Source organism: Osmerus eperlanus, chromosome 8 (genome assembly GCF_963692335.1).
Source record: "Osmerus eperlanus chromosome 8, fOsmEpe2.1, whole genome shotgun sequence".
Taxonomy (NCBI): Eukaryota; Metazoa; Chordata; class Actinopteri; order Osmeriformes; family Osmeridae; genus Osmerus; species Osmerus eperlanus.
Window position 1 is genome coordinate 14,513,479 of NC_085025.1, and position 22,197 is coordinate 14,535,675.

The 22,197-nt window shown below is 45.5% G+C and overlaps 3 protein-coding genes and 1 long non-coding RNA gene across 6 annotated transcripts in view; 2 read left to right on the forward strand and 2 right to left on the reverse strand.

Annotated features, from left to right (window-relative positions):
- scara5 (scavenger receptor class A, member 5 (putative)) overlaps positions 1 to 8,939 on the forward strand; it is a 56,511-nt gene extending 47,572 nt beyond the window's left edge. The window contains exons 9-10 of the mRNA XM_062467774.1: positions 657 to 845; positions 6,370 to 8,939. Of these exons, the coding sequence (XP_062323758.1) occupies positions 657 to 845; positions 6,370 to 6,503 (323 nt within the window). The 3' untranslated portion in view covers positions 6,504 to 8,939. The remainder of the gene's footprint in view (positions 1 to 656; positions 846 to 6,369) is intronic.
- LOC134025001 (uncharacterized) overlaps positions 1 to 22,197 on the reverse strand; it is a 121,829-nt gene that overhangs the window by 32,548 nt on the left and 67,084 nt on the right. The window lies entirely within an intron of this gene.
- pbk (PDZ binding kinase) overlaps positions 11,112 to 22,197 on the forward strand; it is a 111,422-nt gene continuing 100,336 nt past the window's right edge. The window contains exons 1-7 of one of the 2 annotated variants that reach the window (XR_009930959.1): positions 11,112 to 11,223; positions 11,497 to 11,698; positions 11,825 to 11,964; positions 12,266 to 12,435; positions 12,733 to 12,862; positions 15,573 to 15,755; positions 15,867 to 16,209. Coding sequence is in view for 1 of the 2 variants with exons in the window: in XM_062467777.1 (XP_062323761.1) it covers positions 11,505 to 11,698; positions 11,825 to 11,964; positions 12,266 to 12,435; positions 12,733 to 12,862; positions 15,573 to 15,755; positions 15,867 to 16,102 (1,053 nt within the window). In the remaining variant the exon portion in view is untranslated. Of the gene's footprint in view, positions 11,224 to 11,496; positions 11,699 to 11,824; positions 11,965 to 12,265; positions 12,436 to 12,732; positions 12,863 to 15,572; positions 15,756 to 15,866; positions 16,284 to 22,197 lie in introns of those variants that run through there. The other variant, XM_062467777.1, reaches the window with a different exon arrangement.
- Positions 17,488 to 22,187, reverse strand: esco2 (establishment of sister chromatid cohesion N-acetyltransferase 2). Of its 2 annotated transcripts, none has more exons than XM_062467770.1 (10): positions 22,045 to 22,187; positions 21,484 to 21,559; positions 20,388 to 21,393; positions 19,984 to 20,102; positions 19,582 to 19,726; positions 19,128 to 19,259; positions 18,813 to 18,902; positions 18,570 to 18,713; positions 18,171 to 18,355; positions 17,488 to 18,061 (listed from the first exon to the last, which is right to left on the reverse strand). In XM_062467770.1, exons 2-10 carry the CDS (start codon positions 21,537 to 21,539, stop codon positions 17,929 to 17,931), a joined length of 2,010 nt encoding a protein of 669 aa, XP_062323754.1. In that variant the 5' UTR covers positions 21,540 to 21,559; positions 22,045 to 22,187; the 3' UTR covers positions 17,488 to 17,928. The 2 variants fall into 2 exon arrangements, with proteins under 2 accessions (XP_062323754.1, XP_062323753.1); XM_062467769.1 differs by having other exon boundaries at positions 19,984 to 20,105.

Sequence of the window (22,197 nt, forward strand, 5' to 3'; positions counted from 1 at the left end):
TCTATACCTTAGCTTTCCTTCGATTCACCCTCCTGTCCTGTCCTCTCCTCCATTCTCCTCTCTGCTTTTTTCATCTCTTCTCCTCTGTTCTCTTCTCCCTTGTATACCTTTCCTTTCTTTTGATTCCCCATCCTGTCCTACCCTCTCTTCTCCTCCCCTTCCCAGTTACTTGTATAACTTTGCTTTGCTTCAATTCCTCCTCCTGTCTTCCCCTCTCCTCTCCTTCCCTCATCTCTCCTCTCCCTTCTATACTTTTCCTTTATTTTTTGATTCCCTGTCCTGTCCTCTCCTCGGTAACAGAAGGTAGAAAGTCAGAGAGTATTCTTGTCACCTACTTCCTGTTGTCCCTTAGCACACAGATCCACTAGTCTCCAGCAAGCTATCCAGGTCAGCACCAGACCGAAATCATCTCCCCCTTTTGTCTACTCTTGGACAAACAAGCTTGATGGAATTAAGTCTAGTTGTTTGTGTTGCTGTAATTAAAGAGTGAAGCCACGGTAAACAATGTGTGATTTTTCAGTGTTTTTCAAGTCAGGCTAGATTTTGTGGTCCCCCCCTCACTAGTCCATTGTTATGCTTTGAAATTAGTTAATCAAAAAGCCATGGACATATTCGTCATGTGTGTGTTAGTGTGTGTACATGTGTGTGTGTCCCAGTGGAGGAGACTCTGGTGCGTCTGGTGAATGGATCAGGACCCCACGAGGGGCGTGTGGAGGTGTTCCACGAGCGGCGCTGGGGGACCGTGTGCGATGACGTCTGGGACAGGACGGACGGAGACGTGGTGTGCAGGATGCTGGGATACCAAAAAGCCACCGAGATCCACAAGACGGGACGCTTTGGACAAGGTGAGGGGACGAGGACAAATAAACTGTTTATTTGTCGCAGGTACATGTCTTCTCTGGTTAACTCCTCAAACCAAAACAGAGGGACGTAAAAAGCTTGACGAAATCCAGAAGATTCTCTGAGGAAAGTTCACATTTGCGTAAGGGAGAGACACTGAGAGCATGGAGATACATTTCCAGTTTACAATGGGCCAACTCAGTTCTTTACTTCTACATAGTGCTGTACATTAGTATATCATCCAATTTACCACTGAACGACTACGGTAAATATCTATAATAGACTTGTTACATGGAAGTGGACATATATTTTTCCCCATTTGTTTTCGTAATTGTTTGTTTTTTTATGGTATTAAGGGCATGCAGCTCTAGAATGCGGTGGAGATTAATATAAAGTTTTTATTGGGATAAGGCGAGCTAGCCAAATGCCATCAAACTCTGTCCCAGCGGTCATATCCGTCTGCTCTTAAAATGACCTACTTTCCCTCGCTCATCACCTTCATGACATCACTCTCTTCATCAGTCACGCACCAAGGCCAATCAACATGTTATGGTGCATTATTTTACATTAGTCTGGAAAAATTAGGTGAAAAAAAACATGTCTGATTCCAAAAGTCATATTTTACTTTAGAATTAACTGTAATTGATTGCGGCTAGTACACACAAACATGCAGAATGAGCTAAATTGACCCAAACACCGCAGTCACAGCAAGCAAAAACTTTTACTATGGGCTAGGTAATCTTACCTGCCCTTTGCTGACGTCGTACACAAAAATATCTGCACTATCTAGCCATGAGCAGACCCTGTGCTGCCCTAGCACAAACTAACATCTGTGCTAGTTAGCTACAAACTGCCTGGTGCCAAGTTTCCTGCCTCATGTTTTCTTCATGTTCACACTGGTCTGCAGTGTTTTGCAGTTGTTTTTCTTCTTCTAATCGTCCCAGTCCTAAATACGCTGGAAAGAGAGGAGGAAGTCAGAACACACAAAGAGAATATCCGCCAGACTTCTGACGGAACATGTTGCTCACACACTGTGAGTTCTGGGCAGCTCTGGATTTGGGGGTTTCCATGACTTAAGGAATAGTCAGTGTTCCATTTTTCTCTGCTCCAGTTGCATGTGGGCTTGTTGGACAGATCGCTTGGATATCATATACACCCAAACATTCTGTCTGAGAACTATTCTCTTGGCGAGGTTGACTGTATCATGGCTGAATAGGAAACATTTACAATTTACTTACTAGCTTGCTCTATGACACCTCACCTTCAGCTTCGGTTCCCATGGGAGAAGGCTCACTTATTTGTCCCTAAAGAATGGCTCATGAGTGCGGAGCATGCGCCTTCTGATACACCGATCTGGGTCTCTGGGATTGAGTCTCTGGCAGGGTTCTCTACATCAGCTTGCACATCTGCAAACTCTCAAGGTAGAGAGGGAGGGAGAAAGGGACTGATTCAGGTTGATTAAAAGCATATTGGGCTTTTGCGGATGCATTGTTGCCAGCTCTTCAGTACCCCTGCAGGAAAACTAAAAATGAATATGTGAAAAACAAAACAGGGGAAAAACAGATTTGTCTTGTTGGAAATTATGAAACATCTAAATGATGTACAACATGCAATGATGCTATAAGGATTAACTTGAAACACTACTCCAGTAGATTACAGAAATTGACTGTAATAGATGTCCTGAAACCATTGCAACAATCTATCATATGTATAATGTGTTCCTCATCAATCTGGGTTCATGGATCTGATTGATGTTGAACTTTCCAAACCGGTTATTGTTTTCATTAATTTGTATTAATTTGACCAAATTTCACCCTGCCTTGTGTGTTTTAACCCAAAAACACTTCCCCAGTTCTGAGCCACTCTCAACCCTGACTTCACAGGTTTACAGAAATACACATTGGACCTCAGTTTGGATCGTTCTGTCGGGATACTGCCGACAACCCCCCCACCTCCATGAGCTGTGGGTGGTTGTTTAGGGCAGTGGTTCTAAAACTTTTTGGGGCCAGGGACCCCTTACAGGGGAGAACATTTTCCAAGGACCCCCCCCATAATCCTATGACATCCATTCAGCATACCCTTTGTGCTCTTAAATGGACACAATATGCTTATTTTATTGGTGCAAATGGTCACCCATCTGTAGATTATTATATATTTTTTAACTTTTTAATGATACAGCACAATTTTACAATTTTATAATTTATGGCAAATTATTTCGCGGACCCCCTGGCTATGGCTCGTGGACCCCTAGGGGTCCGGGGACTCCACTTTGAGAATCACTGGTTAAGGGGTTGAGGGGCTCGTGGGACTATCTTCCTCCTGATATGACCTCTTGCTCTGACCCCATTAAATTTGATTGGTACAGCCCTTTCTGCAAGTAGTGACACAAATGCCTTTACTGCTGCTCGCGGGGTCAACACCTGAGACTCATAACCTTAACCCTCACAGAAGATAAGGAAAATCTCATGAAAAACCCTTACAGGAGAAAGAAAACTGCAGACAGAGTTGGAAGTCCGCAAGGTGAAAGTGTGAGGTTGTCGGAGACAACAGGAGTCCAGAGGAGTGATTAGGCATTCCTGAGGAGTGCCACAGTGCACACACGGTGCCTCAGACAGCAAAAGGCCCGATTGGGTGTCAAGCTGTCTTCATCTTGACTACAGCACAACCTTAAATCAGTTCCACTTGGAACCAAGGAATCAAAGAGAGATGGGGAGTAGGCACCAAAATATAGAGGAAGAGGGTGGAGGAGGGAGAAGGAAGTGAGTTTAAGGCATAGAGTTAATATTACTAGAGGAAGCAACTTTTGTCTTCCAAGATGGCGTCCCCATTCATTTCTATGAAAAGTGCTCAGTGGCGCAGTGAGGCAAGCAAGAGCACGAAACTGGACTGCGCCATCTTTCCACTTCCGACTCTTCCGGTCTAGCTTTAAACAGTGGCTCTTTTTTTTTTTAGCTCCGAGACCTCGTGCACGCTTGCAATTAGCTGTACACGTCATACTTTGCGACAACCAGTCGCGAGCATAGATTTATATGGTTGCGAGCGTGTGAGCTAAGGCATTACCCTAACCCAGTGGCAGAATGGGGTACCGATAAGAATCAGAGACATGATGCTAACTTTATGGAAATGTATGCTGTCACTGTATAGTATTCCTTTCACTTGGTTTTTAGAAATAGGCTATAGGGCCAAATAGGCTATAGGGATATTCTAGATGGAACTCATCACATATATTGCTTTTTTTCTTTGTGATATGAGTATGATTTCCAACGCATTGTATCGGATTAAATAAACTGTTAACATGAACACTTTGCTCTGTCGTTGTTCTCGCCAGGCAAAGAAAGCTTGATACTTATTTTTGTAACAGAAATCTTCCATAATGCAGACTTACCATAGCTTACTGTCAACTTTATATTCAAACGAAATGCCACGAAATTCACACTGCCTTCAATTTAACATCAGTGTAGAAATGTGGCCTGTGTTTTATATGTTCAACCTACAAAACCAAACGCCTATTAATGGATATAACGTGATCAAACAAGACTTGGTAATAATGTAATAAATTGAGAAGTGTGTCTAAAATATAGTCTACTTTATTGAACATGTGCCTTTGAAAGGGGCATATTAACAGAACTATATACAAGACATTTCCATCAGATATAAGTGGGGGTGAAACATAGTCACTGAGGACCTTCATTGTCCCACAAAAGCAGTCTGGCTTGATGACACGATCAAAAAAAAGAATAATGAGTGTGTTTAACAAAAGCTTCTGAAGGCAAGTCTAATATTATTTAAATATATATCATGTCCTATTGTGGTTATCAGTTAAAGTATTAATCTTTGTCTTTGCTCCAGATAGACATGTCAACAATCTATGCTCACGCTTAACATAATATAATATTTGCCATCATGTCAGGAACGTTTTTACGAAAAATCAAATCTGTTTTAAAATAACGGGAATAAACTATATTAACAACATTTCATGTATGTGTGACAACCATGCTAAACTTGCTACAACAGGGCAGGCAACTAAAGCCATTTCTTTCAGCTCCAGGTAAATCGGCTATCGGCCAATGTGAACTTTTGTGCTCGTGCCCTGTTAGTATCCGCGAACACATTTGCAGGCAACTTTTATTGACGTAAGCAAATACATGGGGTGCTAGTTTACCCATTTCGGATTGGTTTCAAACTTAGCAAAAATCAGGAAAAATGATTCTATGAAAAACCTAGTAGTATGAGCCAGGTTCGAGAATCGAACAAAAATTATTGGGGGAGATAGTTTTGTAAATGTTGACTGGAGTTAATGGAATAAAAACGACTGGAAGAGCCGGAAGTCTAACAAGAAATGCAATACCACCTACATCCACCGGGGCCGTTGCTTCAAGCCGAGGGGCACGCCAGGAGCGGTTCACAGCCGAGGAGACCGACGTTCTAGTCAGGGTCGTAACAGATAGAGAAGTGACATTGTATGGGAAAGGCAGAGCAGTTTTCTCATTGCACTAAATTGCCCGCTAATGCTGCTCATTCAAATTCTTAGTCTTATTTTTATATATATTTTATTTTTGTAATTGTTATATTTTTAACTTTTTTAGTTCTTAGAATTAGTTTAACAATTGTACTTTTTTACTTAATTTAAGACCCCTATATGTTTATTGTTTGCACCTTCCTGCCACAGTAAATTCCGTGTTTGTGTAACATAGGCTACATGGCGAATAAACCGAACGCTGATTCTGATTCTGATGGAGATGGGAGAAGAAACCCACCCAAATTAGCTTCGGTTAAACAGACGTGGGAGGAAATTGCCACAATTGTTACAAATCAAGTTCATACATAGAGATTTCTCATGAAAATCTTTTTATAATCATTGAAGAAATGTAACACGCCATAAATCAAACAATGTAACGTAGTTTCGCAGGAAGAAGACCCTGGCCTCGCCAGCAGTGCGCACGGACCAAGCTTGCGCCCTTAAAATAGCATCTGAATAACGCGCCATTGACTTTAGACTACGTTTTTCCTTGTCAGTGGCGGAATTGTTTTTCTGAAACTGCAAAATAGCACCAGGGAACGTTCAAAGACATTCCCTAATTTACCGACGTGCGTCTGTGGAGGGAGAAGTCCGTTTTGCGTCGAATGCAAACTAGGAATGATACTTGCGTTGTTGACAAAGTCAATTGTGCTGGGTGCAAGAAAGGCCCCAAGTGACTTTTGTCACTGCCACAGTAAAGCTCATCCAAAGCAGCTTTATATGAAGTCCTCTTAGTAAGGGGCCCTTCGAGGGGGACTCCAAGCTGCCCTCCTCGCTGCCCTCACTCTGAAAGATCGAAACGAAGTGTAGCAACTGAGAGGGAGACATGAGGAAAGATGGCAGCAAGGATGAGGCAAGGAAAGCAGATATTTCAAAAGACAGACATTTCATGAAGCAAATCTTGAACAAAGAATGGTGGGATGTTGAGGTTGTTGTTGTATTGACTCCCCGGGCTCCACCTTCTTTCCCCTCTCTCCCCCATCATCTCCTCCCCACCCCCTCGCCCCCAGGTACTGGTCTGATCTGGATGGATGACGTGGCGTGCCTTGGGACAGAGGACTCCATCCACCAGTGCCAATTCTCAGGCTGGGGCAAGACCAACTGTGGACACGTCGAGGACGCGGGGGTGACCTGCGCCACCTAGCATGAGTTTCAGCAACACACACATACACACACATGGCATGCTTACACACACACATCTTTCCTTCATCACACTAAACGTACTCCACAATCCTAACACCACTGACTCGCACACATACACGTGTTGTCTCTAAATGTATGTCCTGGTACGGACTTTGAGGATGCTGTGTAAAATGCAGCAGCAACTACCGTTTTGTGTATCACTCTCTGAGGGCCTTGTGTAACCTTTGGAGAGTTGGGACTGTAGGACTGCACACACACCGCCATCTTAGCTTTGGGAACGTTCACTTAAACACTGAGGGATGAAACCACAACGGACAATAGGACAGAGTCCTCCACCCTCGCCAAGGACTGGCGACCTGAGGACTCTAACGTGGATGCTAACTTGCCCTCCATACCAACGCCTGCTCTTTGCTCTTCTCTGTGTACGCTGAAACATCGCTGGTGGGGATGCCTCTCTTAGCTGAATCCTGTTTAGTGCCCCGAACCAGCCGCTGAAAAAAAGGTTCATCCACCGACAAGCGTTGATGGATGAAGCGATGACAAGAGGGAGAGGAGCGCAGCGAGGAGAGAGCGAAAAGACAGAACAATCGGTGCTGTGTTGCCAGGCACCGGCGATAGTCTTCTGTGAGATTTATGAGAGCGTGTCCGTCGAGGCTTCGTTCACTCAGGCCTCGGAGCTGAGGAACTCCAGAAGGATGACTCTGGGTCCTCTCTGCTGGCTCATTGTTACTGTGCTCCCCGCGCTTCTTTATGTCTCTCTGTTTCTGCCTGTCGCTCACTCTGTCTCTCATTCTCTCTCTGTCTTCATCCTAGGTGTCACTTGCAGGGGTTTTGAGAATCAGCTCAAAACACTACCACGTCTTTCCATCTCTTTTTCCGTCCCTCCCTCTCTCTCTCTCGCTCTCTCTCTCTCTGGCTTTAGTTGCAGGGGTGGTTTAGAGTAGCGTTAGGTTTATGTATGGAAACCATGACTCTGACCACAAGAGCAGACAGATGACAAGCCCAGGCTCGGTGATGGAACGGGAAGGGAAGTCAAATGTGCGTGGTCACACTGAGGTTTCTCACAGGCAATGGAATGGACAGATCAAAACAAGCTCAAAAGCATCATAAACTATGCAGTGCTTTCACACGTCGAGTCCGGAGGGAATGGCTGTGAATTGGTCTCCTTCAGGTCTTTCTGTCTCAGATGGAATGGAACTATGATTTTAACACACCTCACATGCAGATGCAGCCACACATACACACACACACACACACACACACACTAGACTAATTCTCTGTGTTTTTGTTATTAGTAATTCATTTTGGCAAAGTCCTGTTGGCTCCAGACAGCCTTTCCCTAACAGCCTGTCTGAGTGTGCTGCTCTGGAGGTGTACAGACAATAGCTCTCCTGCTTACTGAGACAACAGCCAAAGACAATACACACACACACACCCAGATAGTAGTTGTACTGGCAACAATGCAATTGTAGATTTACAGTCTTTGCTAGGTTCTTGTTAGGAGAAAGAGAAATATGCTGACTGGAATTCTTTCCAAATATTTTCTTAGGAATAACGTATAGAAGGGGGGTGATCACTTCTGGAGTCTTGCTGTCTCTGATATTGAACAGTTCATATTGAGGTGATTATGATACAAGACAATTATAAACAACGGGACACTTTCCAAATGAGCACAGCAGAATACAAAATAAATGTTTTAGACACACTGCCTCGCAATGTATCCTTTCTCTCTCTTTCTGTCTGCTTCTTTATCTGCGTTTCTCTTTCTGCTTCCATACATCTGGTGTGTGAACCCAAAGCTCCCTATTCAAAAACGACCTATGAAACATCGGCATCCAGAACTGGCCTATCAAATATCACGTTGATGAGAGGGTGATGGGTGCAATGCTGAGATAGCACCAGTCTGATTGTCCATGCCTTGATACAGTACATTACCCTGGCGAATTCTACCGTGCATTTGATCTGGTGCACAGCTAATCTGGTCTGGCTGTGACAGAACCTTGGGATTGATGGAGCAAACGTATGTAGAATAAAGGGATAACACCTCACCAGCAAAGTTTGTTTGAAATATCTGTGACACAATTACATTTTTGCATACTTTTACTTTAACTCAATTGAGGTAACTCCTCCAGGGGAATCCATAAATCATGGTTATGGAGACCAACTTTATAGTATTCTGTGTTCCATGAGTTTTTTTAAGGTTTGGATTGTAGTCCAATCACACTTGTTTGTTTGTGTGGGAGTGTAAATATGGGTTTCTCCCTGTGCTGGTCATAATAAGACACATGGGCTTTCATGGAGGGGTAGAACAAATTGAAAGCAGAAGAATACATTGTGTGATACACCCTTACAACAGCTTCTATGTGAATACTATTCCTGTGTTGTTTTGTACCCGGTTTTAATGTACTGCTGATGTATTAAAGTGAGTTTGTTTATACACATGGACCTGGTTGTTCCTGATTGATGATAGGAGAAAGAGCCAGAGTAGGGATGGATAGATGGGAAGGGGGAGAGACAAAGAGAGAGAACAAGAAGAGAGAGACAGCTGAATACATAGCAAAGGACCAGTTGCCCTCGGTAACTCAGACATCAGAGGAAACAGGTGAGGAGAGAGGGGAAGCTGGCTATTACATCGACTTGATTGACAGCTGAGGAACAATTACCTGAAAGTGTTTCCACATGCGGGACTGATATAGAAGGGATTGCCTCCGGATCACACACTCACACACACACCTCTCCTTCCCTCTCTCACACACGTGCAGACGTTGGCCTCCACAGTACCTGACCACCTGCACACATTGCACGATGACAGGAGAGAACCAAGCCAGTACTAAGCGGAAGACATTTAAACTCCTTTAATCAACTTTACCATTGGAGGTTAAAAGTGCAGACGTCCTTCTCCCATTGTGAAATTTGAAATGCTACAATTAACTCACTCACAGTGCTCTGCAGGAACGCATATGCACTCACACACACTCTAACACAATACCACAGAGGTTTGTGGTAAAATAATGGGCCTTTTTTCATCAGGGTCAAAACTCAGGGGAAGAACGAACAAAGAACGAAGAAAGAAAAGCTTCGGCAATCAGCACTGATCTGAGTCTTAGCATACGTTTCTCAAATTGATGCTTTGAAATACTGCTCTATACTACGTCCCCCAGAACCCTTTGAGGCCCTTTCTGGACAGCATCAGTTCCCCATTAGCCCTCCTTCCCTGCCAGGCTAGCCAGGCACTGCAGGCTAATGTACAATACTGAGAGTAATCTCAGGCCTCTGACCTGGGACTTCCTGTAGACATTGTTCTTCTTCCTGTCTGTCAGAGGAAATGATCAATTGCACATATGAACATACCGGGAGGCCACATGTAGAAGAAGTGGTTGGGAACCAGGTTTGAAAAAGAGGATGATTCTGATGAAGCTCTCCTGGAGTCTAAAGAAGGACAGATATTTCCCTTAGATGTCGTCTTGGTCTAATGGTAAATGCTGAAGAATCCAGGGTTCAATTCAACAATGTAAACATGTCAAACTTTTGGAACAGTTTCCTATTGAATATTCTGAAAGCATCGAAGCCTGCATAAGCTTCCTGTACCAAATAAAACAATAGAAGTAAACAATGTCCGTCCGTCTACTCGGTTCAGTTATTGGAAACATATTTCAGATGATACATGCGGTTGTCCGACTGCTGTCAGAATGTGAGTGTGACAGAGGACAGCTTGTCCTGTCTGTGGTTGGGACCACTTTGTGGTTTGACCAGGGATTAAACCTCCCTCTCTTTCTTTCTGTTGTTCTATGACTCTCATCCTCTTTTTCTGTCAGTATCTTCTGACTCCGTCATTCTCCTTTATTCCATCTCCTTCTATAAACCCAACCACAACATGAGGCCAAAGCAAGTTACATGAGCTCATCCCTTGAGGGTTTGTTTTCTAACCAGAAACAGCTCTCTTTATATTAAACCGTTGTCCCACAATATCTGTTCCATTGAGAGAAAAGAGGATAACAAACAACGACTTAATGGTAACCTTACCCACCTTAAGACGCTGGTATTACTCAAAGAATTTCAGTATGCAAACCAGGGACAACCAACACACACACACCATCTACATTAACACAGTTGTGACGTTTTTCAATTCACGTAGCCAATTCTAGTTTGCACCATCACTCACAGTAGACGGCGCGTCTTGTTCCTCCAGCAGCAGTGTAGGAACATTTTCCTAACCTGCTGATACTCCACCCAACTGACACAATAACTGTACAGACTATTATATGCATAGTTTCGTAAAATATGTATGTGAATGTAATACCAATGTATGGGTCACTAATAATTGCACCCTCATACTGCAAATTAGACCCAATTTAGTTGTAATGGCCTTGCGTCTGTTATCTTCCACAGAAGCACCACGTCTGACCTCTGCTGGTGTGATTGCTGCAATTCACCTAATTAAACTCTATTCAAGAGACGATGTTGTACACTTTTCAGATATGCGAAAAACCACTGTGGGATTTACACTAAGCAAATTAAATAAGGAAAACTATAACCGCATAGCCGTTACAATAAGGCGATTCATTATGACAGTTAATTATACCGATACTTAAAAACATGTATGTGTCCCAGGCGTGCACTTTGTCCCTTTGCAGTGCCCGTACGCAGTCAAGTCCAAAAAGCATTTTTTGAAAGATTCGCGGGCGCGTAGACCTCTGACATCAACAAAGACAGACTGGTAAGTACGTTTTAGACGACAATGTTTTGTTAAAATATTTGTTCCAATATGTTTTCTGTGACGTGAACTAATATAAGCGTCTTCAATCTAATGTCTACCATTGAATGAATGCAATCGCTGACAGAATAAGTTCTGGATGGCTGATGTTACTCAGAGGCTTGCTAGCTACTGGTACTGTAGGCTACTAACTCATAGCTAGACATAAAGGTCTACTGTACAGCACAGTATGGGCTAGCCAGCCTCGCTAAAGTAACAACATCCCCCATTGTGCTAGCAGAGCTAAGAATGGACCCAGTCAAAGCTACCTCTAGCCCCTTTGACGCCGATTCCTTCAAGACTCCGCACAAACCAGACAGGGTGCGGAATCTGACCCAAAAAGGTAGCGTTGGGACCCCGTGCACTCCAATCACCATCCCCGCCTCACCCTTCATGAAAAAACTTGGGTGTGGCACCGGCGTGAATGTCTACCTTTTTGACAGGTAGGCTGCTGCTCTGAATTCGCTCCCTCACCTCATGTCCATTGCCTGACCCCATTACTCCCTCATCTAATATGGCTTACACTGCGTGCAGAGGAAAGTTTCCTGACCCCTGTCTGTCTGTCTCAGGGTGGGGAAGCTGAATCTGTCCCCCTGGGCAGTTAAGAAGATCAACAACAGGTGTGCTGCCAGGCAGATTGACGTGTACCAGAGTAGACTGTGTGATGAGGCCAAGATCCTAAAGGACCTGAAGCACCCAAACATCGTTGGTAAGAGCCAGGAAGCAAACTCTTGAGGCAACCAAATAGATGGTCCCACAACCCTCTGGAGTTAATTAATTGCTTGTGTGCGTGTGTGTAACTGAGTTGAATCGGTTAAACTCACTCCTCAGTATAAACACTGCCCACCATCAAAGATCTAGCTTTTCAGTAGCGTAGCTGGTTAAAGCTGTGTTTATAAAGGTGGTAGTTGATTTTTAAGTCAGAGGACCCGTGTTTGAACCTTAGGCAAGATTGGGAGGAAGCTACACTGAAAAGCAACTACACCTATTACATACGCGTGTGTCGCCAGGGTTCCGAGCCTTCACTACAGCGAAGGATGGCTCCAAGTGCCTGGCCATGGAGTACGGGGGAGAGCAGTCCCTCAACGACCTGATAGAGAAGAGGAAAGAAGAGGGTCTCAAAGCCTTCCCCGTACACAACATCGAGAAGGTGGCCCTGCACGTTGCACGAGGACTGCAGGTAACTCCATACCTCCGGTATCTAGGATGTGTTTAGAAGTTCACTTCCTGTTTCCATTAGAAATGCCCCTCGCTTTAAAAAATTTGCTTTAAACGTTCCTTTTTAATCAGGATTTTAATTGTTAATTTAATTGTGTCTGTTCTTATTGTTATTGTATATTACATTGATATATATGATTGTAATTTTTACTGTAATGTAGCACTTAATAAATTTAATTTATAATTATTATTATGATAAAAAGGAGAACATTCTCTTAGTCCTTTGCGGAGAAATGACAACCTGTCTCTTTCTGGTCAGTACCTCCACAACGAGAAAAGGCTCCTGCATGGAGATATCAAGTCCTGCAACGTGGTTGTCAAGGGCGACTTCAACACCGTCAAGATCTGCGATGTGGGCGTGTCCCTCCAGCTGGATGAGAACATGAAAGGTAGACGGCCAATCGGCTTGGTTGAAAAGCTGACGGTAGCCAATCGGCTCGCCGTTGTCCCTCCCTTGCCGTCAAAGCTATGAACTGAATGAGAGGGAAGCAAGCAGTGATATAAGCACCAGAGTTTCCTGCAGAAAATGCGTTACTTAAGGTGGTAGGGTGGGGTTTGGGGGGGGAGGAGGGAGTGAGTAGTTTGTGCGATAGACTAATGCATTCTGCAGAGAAGGGAGATTGGCATTGGTCACAGTTTGGAATAAGCTAATAAGGGCAGATAACATGCATGTCAGGCCGACAAAGCTCATGACCCCCTGACTCCTTACCCTCTTCCACCCCCCATCCCCCCCTCCTGTTTATTGTCACTATGCATCCTCAACCTCCCTGCAGTCAGAGCCCACACTGTAGCGTGCATACAGGCATCTGGTCCTGTTTGCACAGCAAGGCCCCATGATTTCACAACGCCTCCCCCACACTCTCTCATGTCATCCTCGTACTAATGCCTGGAACACAACCCTGGCTGCACCACAACCTCTTTCATCATCATCACACAACAGTATGCTGATACCCTAGTTCTGTTGTCCCTCAACTAGGGAGAAAGGTTAGGGTTCTGTTTTCTGTTGCATCAGAAATGCCACACACCGTTCTCATTAAGAAGCCCTCATTAAGAGAGGCCCATATTTCATTGATTTAATTCTGCTCTTCAGGATTGAGTCGGTAAGTTTCATTTCTAACCCGGTCTCAGCCAGGTGGTTTAATTTAGTCTTTTCAAAGGTCTGATTACTTTGAAATGTCTCCTGTGACGACTGATTTTAATTATAGTTATAGAGACATTGGCAGGGGCATTAAAGAGGACAAAAATGTTTACCCTCTGCTTGGCTTTTATGTTGGCCTTGTAACACACGCATTCCTATTCTGTTCTGTCAAGCAGTTTGTCATAAACAGTCCAGTTCTGCCAAGCGTCAGATTCCCTGGCTGTTTGTGGTGCTGGTGAATGGCTTTGGTTGAATGTCAGGAATATTCCACCTCAGGGGCATTTTTGAAAAGAAAATACTTTTTTCCAGTATTGCCAAGTTTCAGTATTGCTAAGTTTCAGTATTGTTAAAGATCCCATGACATGCTGTTTTTGGATGCTTTTATATAGGCCTTACAGTGCGTTCACACTGCAGCGTTTTTTAACGCTCTGCATCGCTTGCCTTCCCACAGTACACCACGCTCGGGGGCGTGTTAGACAAGTTAATACAGAGTTGTAGTTCTCTAAGGTCACTGTTGTAGTCATGGCCAAGCGTGCAGATTTGGGTTCATGTACTCACAATATCGATCAAAATACCACTTTTACACAACATTTATGTAAGTGCAAGATTTTACTAGTGCAAGATTACAGTAGAATACATGTTACGCCACCGGTCACTCCACCAGTCGTTTGTAGGCTGGGCTAGCAGTGGCACAGAACAGTCACGTAATGTGACGAGACTGAATTTAAAAGTAGGCTATAAAAACAAACTAGGAACAATGACGACATCGGCAACCATGCACCATGCATTATTAGTTTAATGTAATCTTTAAATTCAGGCTCGTCACATTAGTAACTTTGTTCTGAACAGAACTGGGTGTGCAGACACATACGAAAAGTTTCTCCTCCATCTTGAAATTGTGAAACCTAGAAATGTTTATCATGACCAAAGGTTGCTACGTTACAAGAAACAAGAAAACAATCCGATTGGCCAACGCTAGCGTTTTCACGCTCCTCATTTACATAAAGTTGAGAAAATCCAACTTGCAACGCTCCGCTCCGCTCGCCTTCCCACAATGCCCTACGCGAGCGTCAACGCCTGGTTTCATTGAAAATGAATTGGAAGCCGACGCCACGCGCCGCCCGCTCCGCTGCAGTGTGAACGCACTGTTAGTGGTCCCCTAATACTGTATCTGAAGTCTCTTTCCCGAAATTTAGCCTTGGTGCAGAATTACAGCCACTACGAGCCAGTCCCACAATGACCTTTCCTCAGGACGTGCCGTTTCTGTGTCTGTGGCTTTAAATGCTATGAGGAAGAAAGAGGTGGGGCTAACTGGAATGCTTCGGTCGTTTGCAAGCCATGATGTCTCGAGGAAAAACCAATATCGCGCTCGCACAGTTGTAGCTCATTTTCTCATTGGTGGGCCAAATTCTCTGTGCGGGCAAAGCAGAGAAAGGGGAGGTAACCTTCCTCCTTATGACGACATAAGGAGAGGATTTTCAAAACCGAGCGTTTCAGTTTTCATTTTCTCAACGGCGGAGAAGAATACCCAGGGCTTGGTTTACACCTATCAAAATGTCTAGCCACTGGGGGACCAAAGGCAGGCTAGGGGAACTCATTAATGTTAAATATAACCTCCTAAAGTGAACATTTCATGTCATGGGACCTTTAAGTTTCAGTATTGCTAAGTTTCAGTATTGTGAAGTCACATGTCAGATTTACCTGGTGAACCTTTCTCCTTTACATTCATCGTCCTTTTCTCTATCCCTCCCTCCCCTTTCATCCAGGGAAACAGCATCAGGTCATGTTGTCTGATTTACGTTGCGAACTTCTCCCTTTCCTTCCCCATGACTCTCTCTCCACTTCTCTCACTCCCTCTCCTTTTCAGTAAAATAGCATTCAAATGTACCATGACAAATTTCCCTTGTGAACCCTGCTCCTCCTTTCCATCTCTCACTCCCTCCTCCCCGCTCCCCCTCCAGTGGCCGACCCCAAGGCGGAGTACGTGGGCACGGAGCCCTGGAAGCCCATGGAGGCGTTGGAGGAGGAAGGGGAGATCACGGACAAGGCAGACATCTTCGCCTACGGCCTGACCCTGTGGGAGATGATGACCCTGGATATGCCTCACGTGGACATACTGGGAAAAGACGAGGGCAAAGATGATGGTGAGGATGCCATCGTATCCCACCTTCTGCATCATACACAAACTCTCGTCCTTCTGTCTTTCTCGCTCACTCATATGTTTACATGTTCTGAATTCACTGCCTCCTTCTCAGATGACTCTATGGATGAAGAGGACTTTGACGAGGATGCCTACTACGAGAAACTGGGCACCAGGCCTGCTCTGGACTCAGCCGGCCTGGGTGGAGCTTACCAGAGGATGGTGGAGCTCTTCTGCCTCTGCACAGAGGTGGACGCCAAGAAACGCCCATCCGCCGCCCAGATTGTCCAAGCACTTGAATCAAATACATCAGTCTGTAACAAGAACAGTGAGGTCATAGTGATAGACTAAGCTGTTGGTCGTGAGGGGAAGTGTTATAGAACTAGATCCCAGCTTGCCCTAATTACGTAATTGTGAAGCCATACTGTAGTCCCTGTATTATGTTGTTTTTTGTCAAAGTCATTTGATTGTTGTATTAAATGTCTCATATTCTTGTTTTGTATTAATGGGACAGTTCACCCCAAAATCTAAAATATGTATTTTCCTTTTTATCTGTAGTGCTATTTATCTATCTTTATTGTTTTGGAGATATTTGCCATAGAGATGTCTGCCTTGAATATAGCCCAATCTAGTTCCATTTGAGAGATTAATTAACCATTAAATTTAGTCATTTAGCAGATGCGCTTATCCAGAGCGACTTACAGTAAGTACAGGGACATACCCCCGAGGCAAGTAGGGTGAAGTGCCTTGCCCAAGGCACAGCCAGGAATCGAACTGGCAACCTTCTGATTAGTTTTTCTCCATTGCTTTGGCTCAATTCTTGAAACAGAAATGACATTCTCACAGCTCTAAGTGCATTTGGCAAAATAGCCTATATAGTTCAGAATCACCTTCAAAATGTCATATCTCATCCAAAAGTTAACTCATGCTTCAAAAACAAATCATTTTCTCATATAGTCAGTGTCCCCAAAATGAAAAGCTCCTTCTCGATTGCTTTGGCTCATCGAGAAAAAAAGAGGACATTCTCAAAGCTTTAAATACTTTTGCAAAAATAAGAGGTGGGAGGTTTGCAGGTGTTGTTTTGAGAATGTCATTTCTGTTTTGTGAAATGAGCCAAAGCAATGGAGAAAAACTGTAATAGCCTGATTCCCTAACCGCTCAGCCATCTGACCCATTATTTTGGTTTGAATCCTTTCGAACTCAAGGTAAAATTGCTAGGTTCACCAAACTTGCCTATCCTGCCTTTAATATAAAATGTATATATATCAGACCCGGCAACTCATACCAAAACCAACTAGATAGGAAACAAGAGGAAAAAGGTATTTTTGATTTTGGGGTGATCTCTCCCGATGTCAATGTCTTGTGGAAACCTATACATGTTATAGTGTTCTCTGTGTGGAATATTTCTTCTAGAACTCTGCTTTCATTTACAGTGCTCTGTATACTTTGAGTGACCAAGCATCCTAAAGATCTGATATAAAGCAGGATATGAAAACCCCCTTGTCATGCAGCCTCAATTGAGTGCCCTCCTCACCACGGGTCAGCTTCAAGCTTCACTGCCATACTGTGATCATCTCAGGTGAAAATAGATTTAGGGGTGGAAACGAATTAGGATTCTCACTCTAACCATGTTGTGAAATCTTATGACAATTTCTGTAATATAAACGCAATAAAACATGATTTGAACTATTACTACTTTTATTTTCCATTCAAGAATTTCAATTGACACATTTGCCTTGGATAAAAAAAGGTAAAACCTTTATTTCAAACTATTTACAGGGTGCAAGAGCAGGTCAGATTAGACTTCAACACTGATACCATCCATCTGAACAGACCAGAACCTCATACAGGGTAGCTTTTGGAACAGTCAACTTTTCAGCAGCAGGAAGATAAAAAAGGGGACTTTGTTTTTACTACAACATGTAGAAAACAAAAATCGCCCTCAACACTGATAGCAAACCTTCATCAGTTGGTACAGCTTAAACTTTAGCTCAACACATGAAACAAACATGTCCTTTGACAACAACAACAAGTACCTATCTGAAATTACTCAAACCAGGCACAGGTCAAGACGTATTTCTCCGCCAGAGGTAAACCAACATGCATACAAACCAACTCCTCTGAGGTTGCCGAACAGTCCAAAAAATTACAAATTAAAAACCTGAACTCCATAACGTTCAGCCGACAAAGTTGTAAACAAAGAAGGTTGGGGTGTTGCAGTACCGAGTGGCAAACAGCTTCCCGTCGGGGGTGGGGTCAGAGAAGGCAATCTCCTCCTTGGTCAGGGGGCTGCCGTAAGTGAAGGTGCTCCTGGACATGACAACAGTGGAGAGAGGGAGAAGGGGTTGATATTAACATTCTCTGCTTTTGAGAGCTCCCAAAACTAAACCCAGCCCCAGAGCCTGTGGCGTGTGTTTACCTGGCGGTGTCCAGCATACGGGTGGCGATGGCGCTCCGGCGGGCCAGGCTGAACACCCACACCCGGCTCACCCCCAGGATGGCCGGCTCCGGGGAGGAGGAGCAGCACCAGGCCCTGTGGGGCTCCATGAAGTCCTCCCGGGTCATGTCCTTGGGCTGGGCCGGCTCTGCCAGGACCCGGAATGCCTGCGGGGGAGGGGGGTACCAAGAGAACAGGGATCACAGACCTGCATTGCTGCCTCTTTCGGCAGGGCTAGCCACTAAAGGGGTGAGGGGGTCAGGGGTGTTGAGATGGCCAGGATGAGGATGGTCTACCTTGCTCGTATCCCCCACACAAGTAGCCCATAATACATGAGTTACAAGGGAAGCCATGGTGATTGATGTGTGTGTGTGTGTGTACCTGGCGGATGTGCTCTGCCACGAGGCAGCCCACGATCATGCGGTCTGTGTTGATGAACAGGTAGGTCTTGGCCTTTCTGGGGGAGCTGAGGGAGAGCTGCTGGAAGCCGAGCTCGCTGTCTGCTAGCCGGCGCACTTGCTCTGCCTGGAGAGAGAGGGGGTGAGGGTTAACGTCAAAGACCCAAATGATCTCAGAGATCTACCATTCATCACACACACACGTGGTGCGCACACACACACGCACCTTCTTGACTGCGAATTTGGGGTCGCCTGGGAGCACCTGGATGATTTTGCCGTCCCAGAACTCTGCCACCACTCTCTCCTTCTTCCAGCCCTGCGTCAGGACGAGACGGGTTGGAGGGGTTAAGAATGTGGAGGGTGGACAGAATGGTGGCGAGGAAATTGATCTCAATGGGTAAGAGTAGCACACTCAAAATGTGTGGGGGGGCTGAAGGAAGGAAGGAGGAGGGGCTAAAGGAAAGAGGGAGGACTGGGGGGGACGACAGAGAGAAGGATGGTAAAAGACAGAATTGAGTGGAGTTGGGGGAAGGCGGCGTACCACAAACTTCATGCTGTCGAGCAGCTGCTGGTGGAACAGGGTGTGCTGGTAGTTGTCCTCCAGGCTGTCAGCGCTGTAGATCATCCCACAGGAGCTACATGTGGTTGCCCCGAACTGCTTCTGACCCGCATCCTGGGACAGGAGGATTCAGAGGTTAGGGTTAAGCTATAGGACGGGAGGGCTGGGTGTTGAGCTATAGGACAGGGGAGGGCTGGGTGTTGAGCTATAGGACAGGGGAGGTCTGTCATTATAGAACAGTGAAGGACTGGGACTCGTGCTGCGGCAGGGGTGGAGATGGAGAGTTGTGTTGTCACAAGAGACAACTACAGGTTAGCACTGTGCAAAGATAGGGGACGATTAGGGGTGGTTTTTAGGACTTGGGAACGCAGCAGTTTGTGTTAGGACAGACACTTAGTCCCCATGAATGGACTCAAACAATACTGTTTGTACATACGATAATGAGTTGGTTGTCGTCCTGTTTCTTGGGCTCCTTTCTCTTCCGAAGGCTCCTCTCCTTGACAGCTGAGGGCAGTGAGCCCACCGGACCAGTAGGGGTGCTGCAGGTCACGGGGGAGGCCAGGCCAGACTTCATCTGGCACCTAGAAGAACAATAGACACACGATTTAATAACTTGCATTTATCAACAAAAAGTTGATACTGACATTAAAACAAAACTGTTTTGGCTCTTCTATTACACCACCCCAACCCGCCAATTTATGTATTCTTTGGATTTAGCACTCTTTTTATCGAAAGGGACGTGCAGAACTGGGAGGATTTGAACCTGCGACCTCTCGCAGTCAAGTGCTGTAACCCCTGGAGCAGAGCTCGCAGTGTGTGACCTGGAGAAGGCTCCCACCTCTTGGATGCCGAGCCAAAGATGGGGTAGACAGCAGAGAGAGATGAGGCTGGGCTGGCGGAGGAGCCGACGTCTCCCAGGTCGAACACTGCGTCGGAGCCAGCCTCTGTTAGGAAGTCCTTCTGGAAGGGAAACACACCGATGAAGGAGCCGTTTATCAGTCATTCCACCCATACTCAACCCCCACACACAATCGGCCTCATCATCAATGCTCTCCCACATACCCCATAACATGTACTCTACCTTACTTTCCATCAACTCGCGCACGCACGCACACACACACACAATTTGCCTAACATCAATGCTCTCCCACATCAACCCCCATAACTGTACTCTACTTATGCTCTCTTTCTATCAAGCCAACCACTGTCTATCCACACACATACAACCACACCGACTCCCACCTGTGTGTTGTTGTCTGTGGCAGGGCCGGGGCTGGAGGGGGTCGGAGAGCGTTCCAGCAGGATCTTCACCTCCCTGGTCAGGCCGTAGCGCTCCGCCAGCCGGCTGGGAGACAGGGTGTCTGGACAGGGCAGGCTCCGCTGCCGGGGACTGGAGCTCACATCCTCCTGGGGCTTAGGGCTGGAGGACACAGCCTCACTGGAGACCAGGTCTTCTCCTACTAAGTCTTCCAGGTCTGTGTGCGGAGCCGGAGGCTGTGGAACAACAGACTCGTCCGAGGTCTTCTCCAAGACGCTGTGTCCAGCTGAGAAGCTCTTCTGGGTCTGGATCGTCTCTTGTTTTCTTTCGGGTAGAACGACAGAAGATTTGTTTTTCACCGTTTTGGAGGCAGGCTCCTTGGTGGATCTGGGGGTTGATTTCTTGTACATGGAGGTGGGTTTCTTGCCTGTGCTGAAGAACGCAGCACCTACGTAGATCTTTGGCTTCAGTTTGGACGTCAGGCTGCCGGTGAAGTTGAAAGTCGTGCTTTTCTTGGGCTGCTCCTGTTTGGTGCCGCTGGCTGCTTTAGTGTTGGAGGGTATGTAGGGGGCACACTGCTTTACGCCAGTCTTGCCACCATGGACGGCAGCCACCTTCCTGGCTTTGCCTCCCCCCCTTCTCTTCCTCTTCCTATCCGCAACCTTTGGCAGTTCGTAAGGGTCCGGAGTGACCTTGGATACAAGTTGTGGAGGTGGCTTGGTCTCCTTCAGCATCTTCCTCTCCAGGGGGGTTAGGTACAGAGCCTTCTTCTTGCCATAAAAGCAGCCTGTCACCACCGCTGCATTGAACGGCGAGGCTAGCTTCGGTACCTTCTGAGGGGACCGGGCTGGGGAGTCTCTGAGCTGGAGAGCGGAGGAGCGCTGTGGGGAAGTGTAGTTCTTCATCTGCCCCTTCTTTATTGGGGTCTGGGGCAGTTTGAGGGACGTCTTGAGGGGAGAGCCCTGGTCGACAGGCCTCTTGGCAGGAAGACTGGAACACAGGGAAAATACTCATATGCTATAACGGTTCAGCAAAAGGTGTTTTGTTCAGTTAAAAGTGCCTGTGCCGGCTGGTTCTCACCTCTCAGAGTCCAGAGAAGAGCGCTTCCTCTTCACAGCCGTTAATTTGGGCAACATAATTTACCAAGTCTTCTGACCTGTGCAGTGGACAACATTTAGACGTCACTAACGTAATTTTAGGTCGTTTGAATGCCAATTAAACGATTACTTTACGGTAGTCAAGTTACTTAATTAACTTTGTACAAAATACTAGGTAACCACTGTTCAGCTAGATGTTACTTGTTATACTGACAATACTATTATTGGCGGGAGCTGACTTCCCGGGAGTTCGCCTACATCGGGCGCTATATAGCTAGCAAATGGCTTGCACTTGCTAGTAATAAACAAAAATTCTGGTTTTCATTGTGTGGCAATGTGGCAACATTGCTGTGCTTTAAATGCTTTATGCGATTGTTTTAGAAAAGTTTACCAGAGTAACTAACGTTAGAGCTAGCTATCTTGCTGTAACTAAGCGGCGCGTACACAGTAGAAGGATTAATCTAGCTAACAAACTAACTAGGCTCTTTAATTCAATGCTCCGCTGAATGAAATTGCTGTCCATACATGCTAAATTACTACATACCGAATCGGCGATTATTGTCCAAGTTTTCGAAATTGAGCTTTGTGTTGCTCTTGTGATGTGATCAGAATGTTTGGAACAAGATTTTGAACCGCGCGCGCCTCTCTGAAAAAAAGCACACTACGTCATGTATGACGTGTGACCCGGAAGCCGTTA

What these genes read in the sequence shown, in the direction of transcription:
- esco2 (XM_062467769.1), bottom strand. Translation starts at nt 21,539, where the DNA reads ATGTTGCCCAAATTAACGGCTGTGAAGAGGAAGCGCTCTTCTCTGGAC. An exon ending in CCACAGACAACAACACACAG is followed by an intron (nt 20,106 to 20,387) that starts GTGGGAGTCGGT and finishes TTTCCCTTCCAG; the next exon opens with AAGGACTTCCTAACAGAGGC. An exon ending in TTTGGCTCGGCATCCAAGAG is followed by an intron (nt 19,727 to 19,983) that starts GTGGGAGCCTTC and finishes TTGTTCTTCTAG; the next exon opens with GTGCCAGATGAAGTCTGGCC.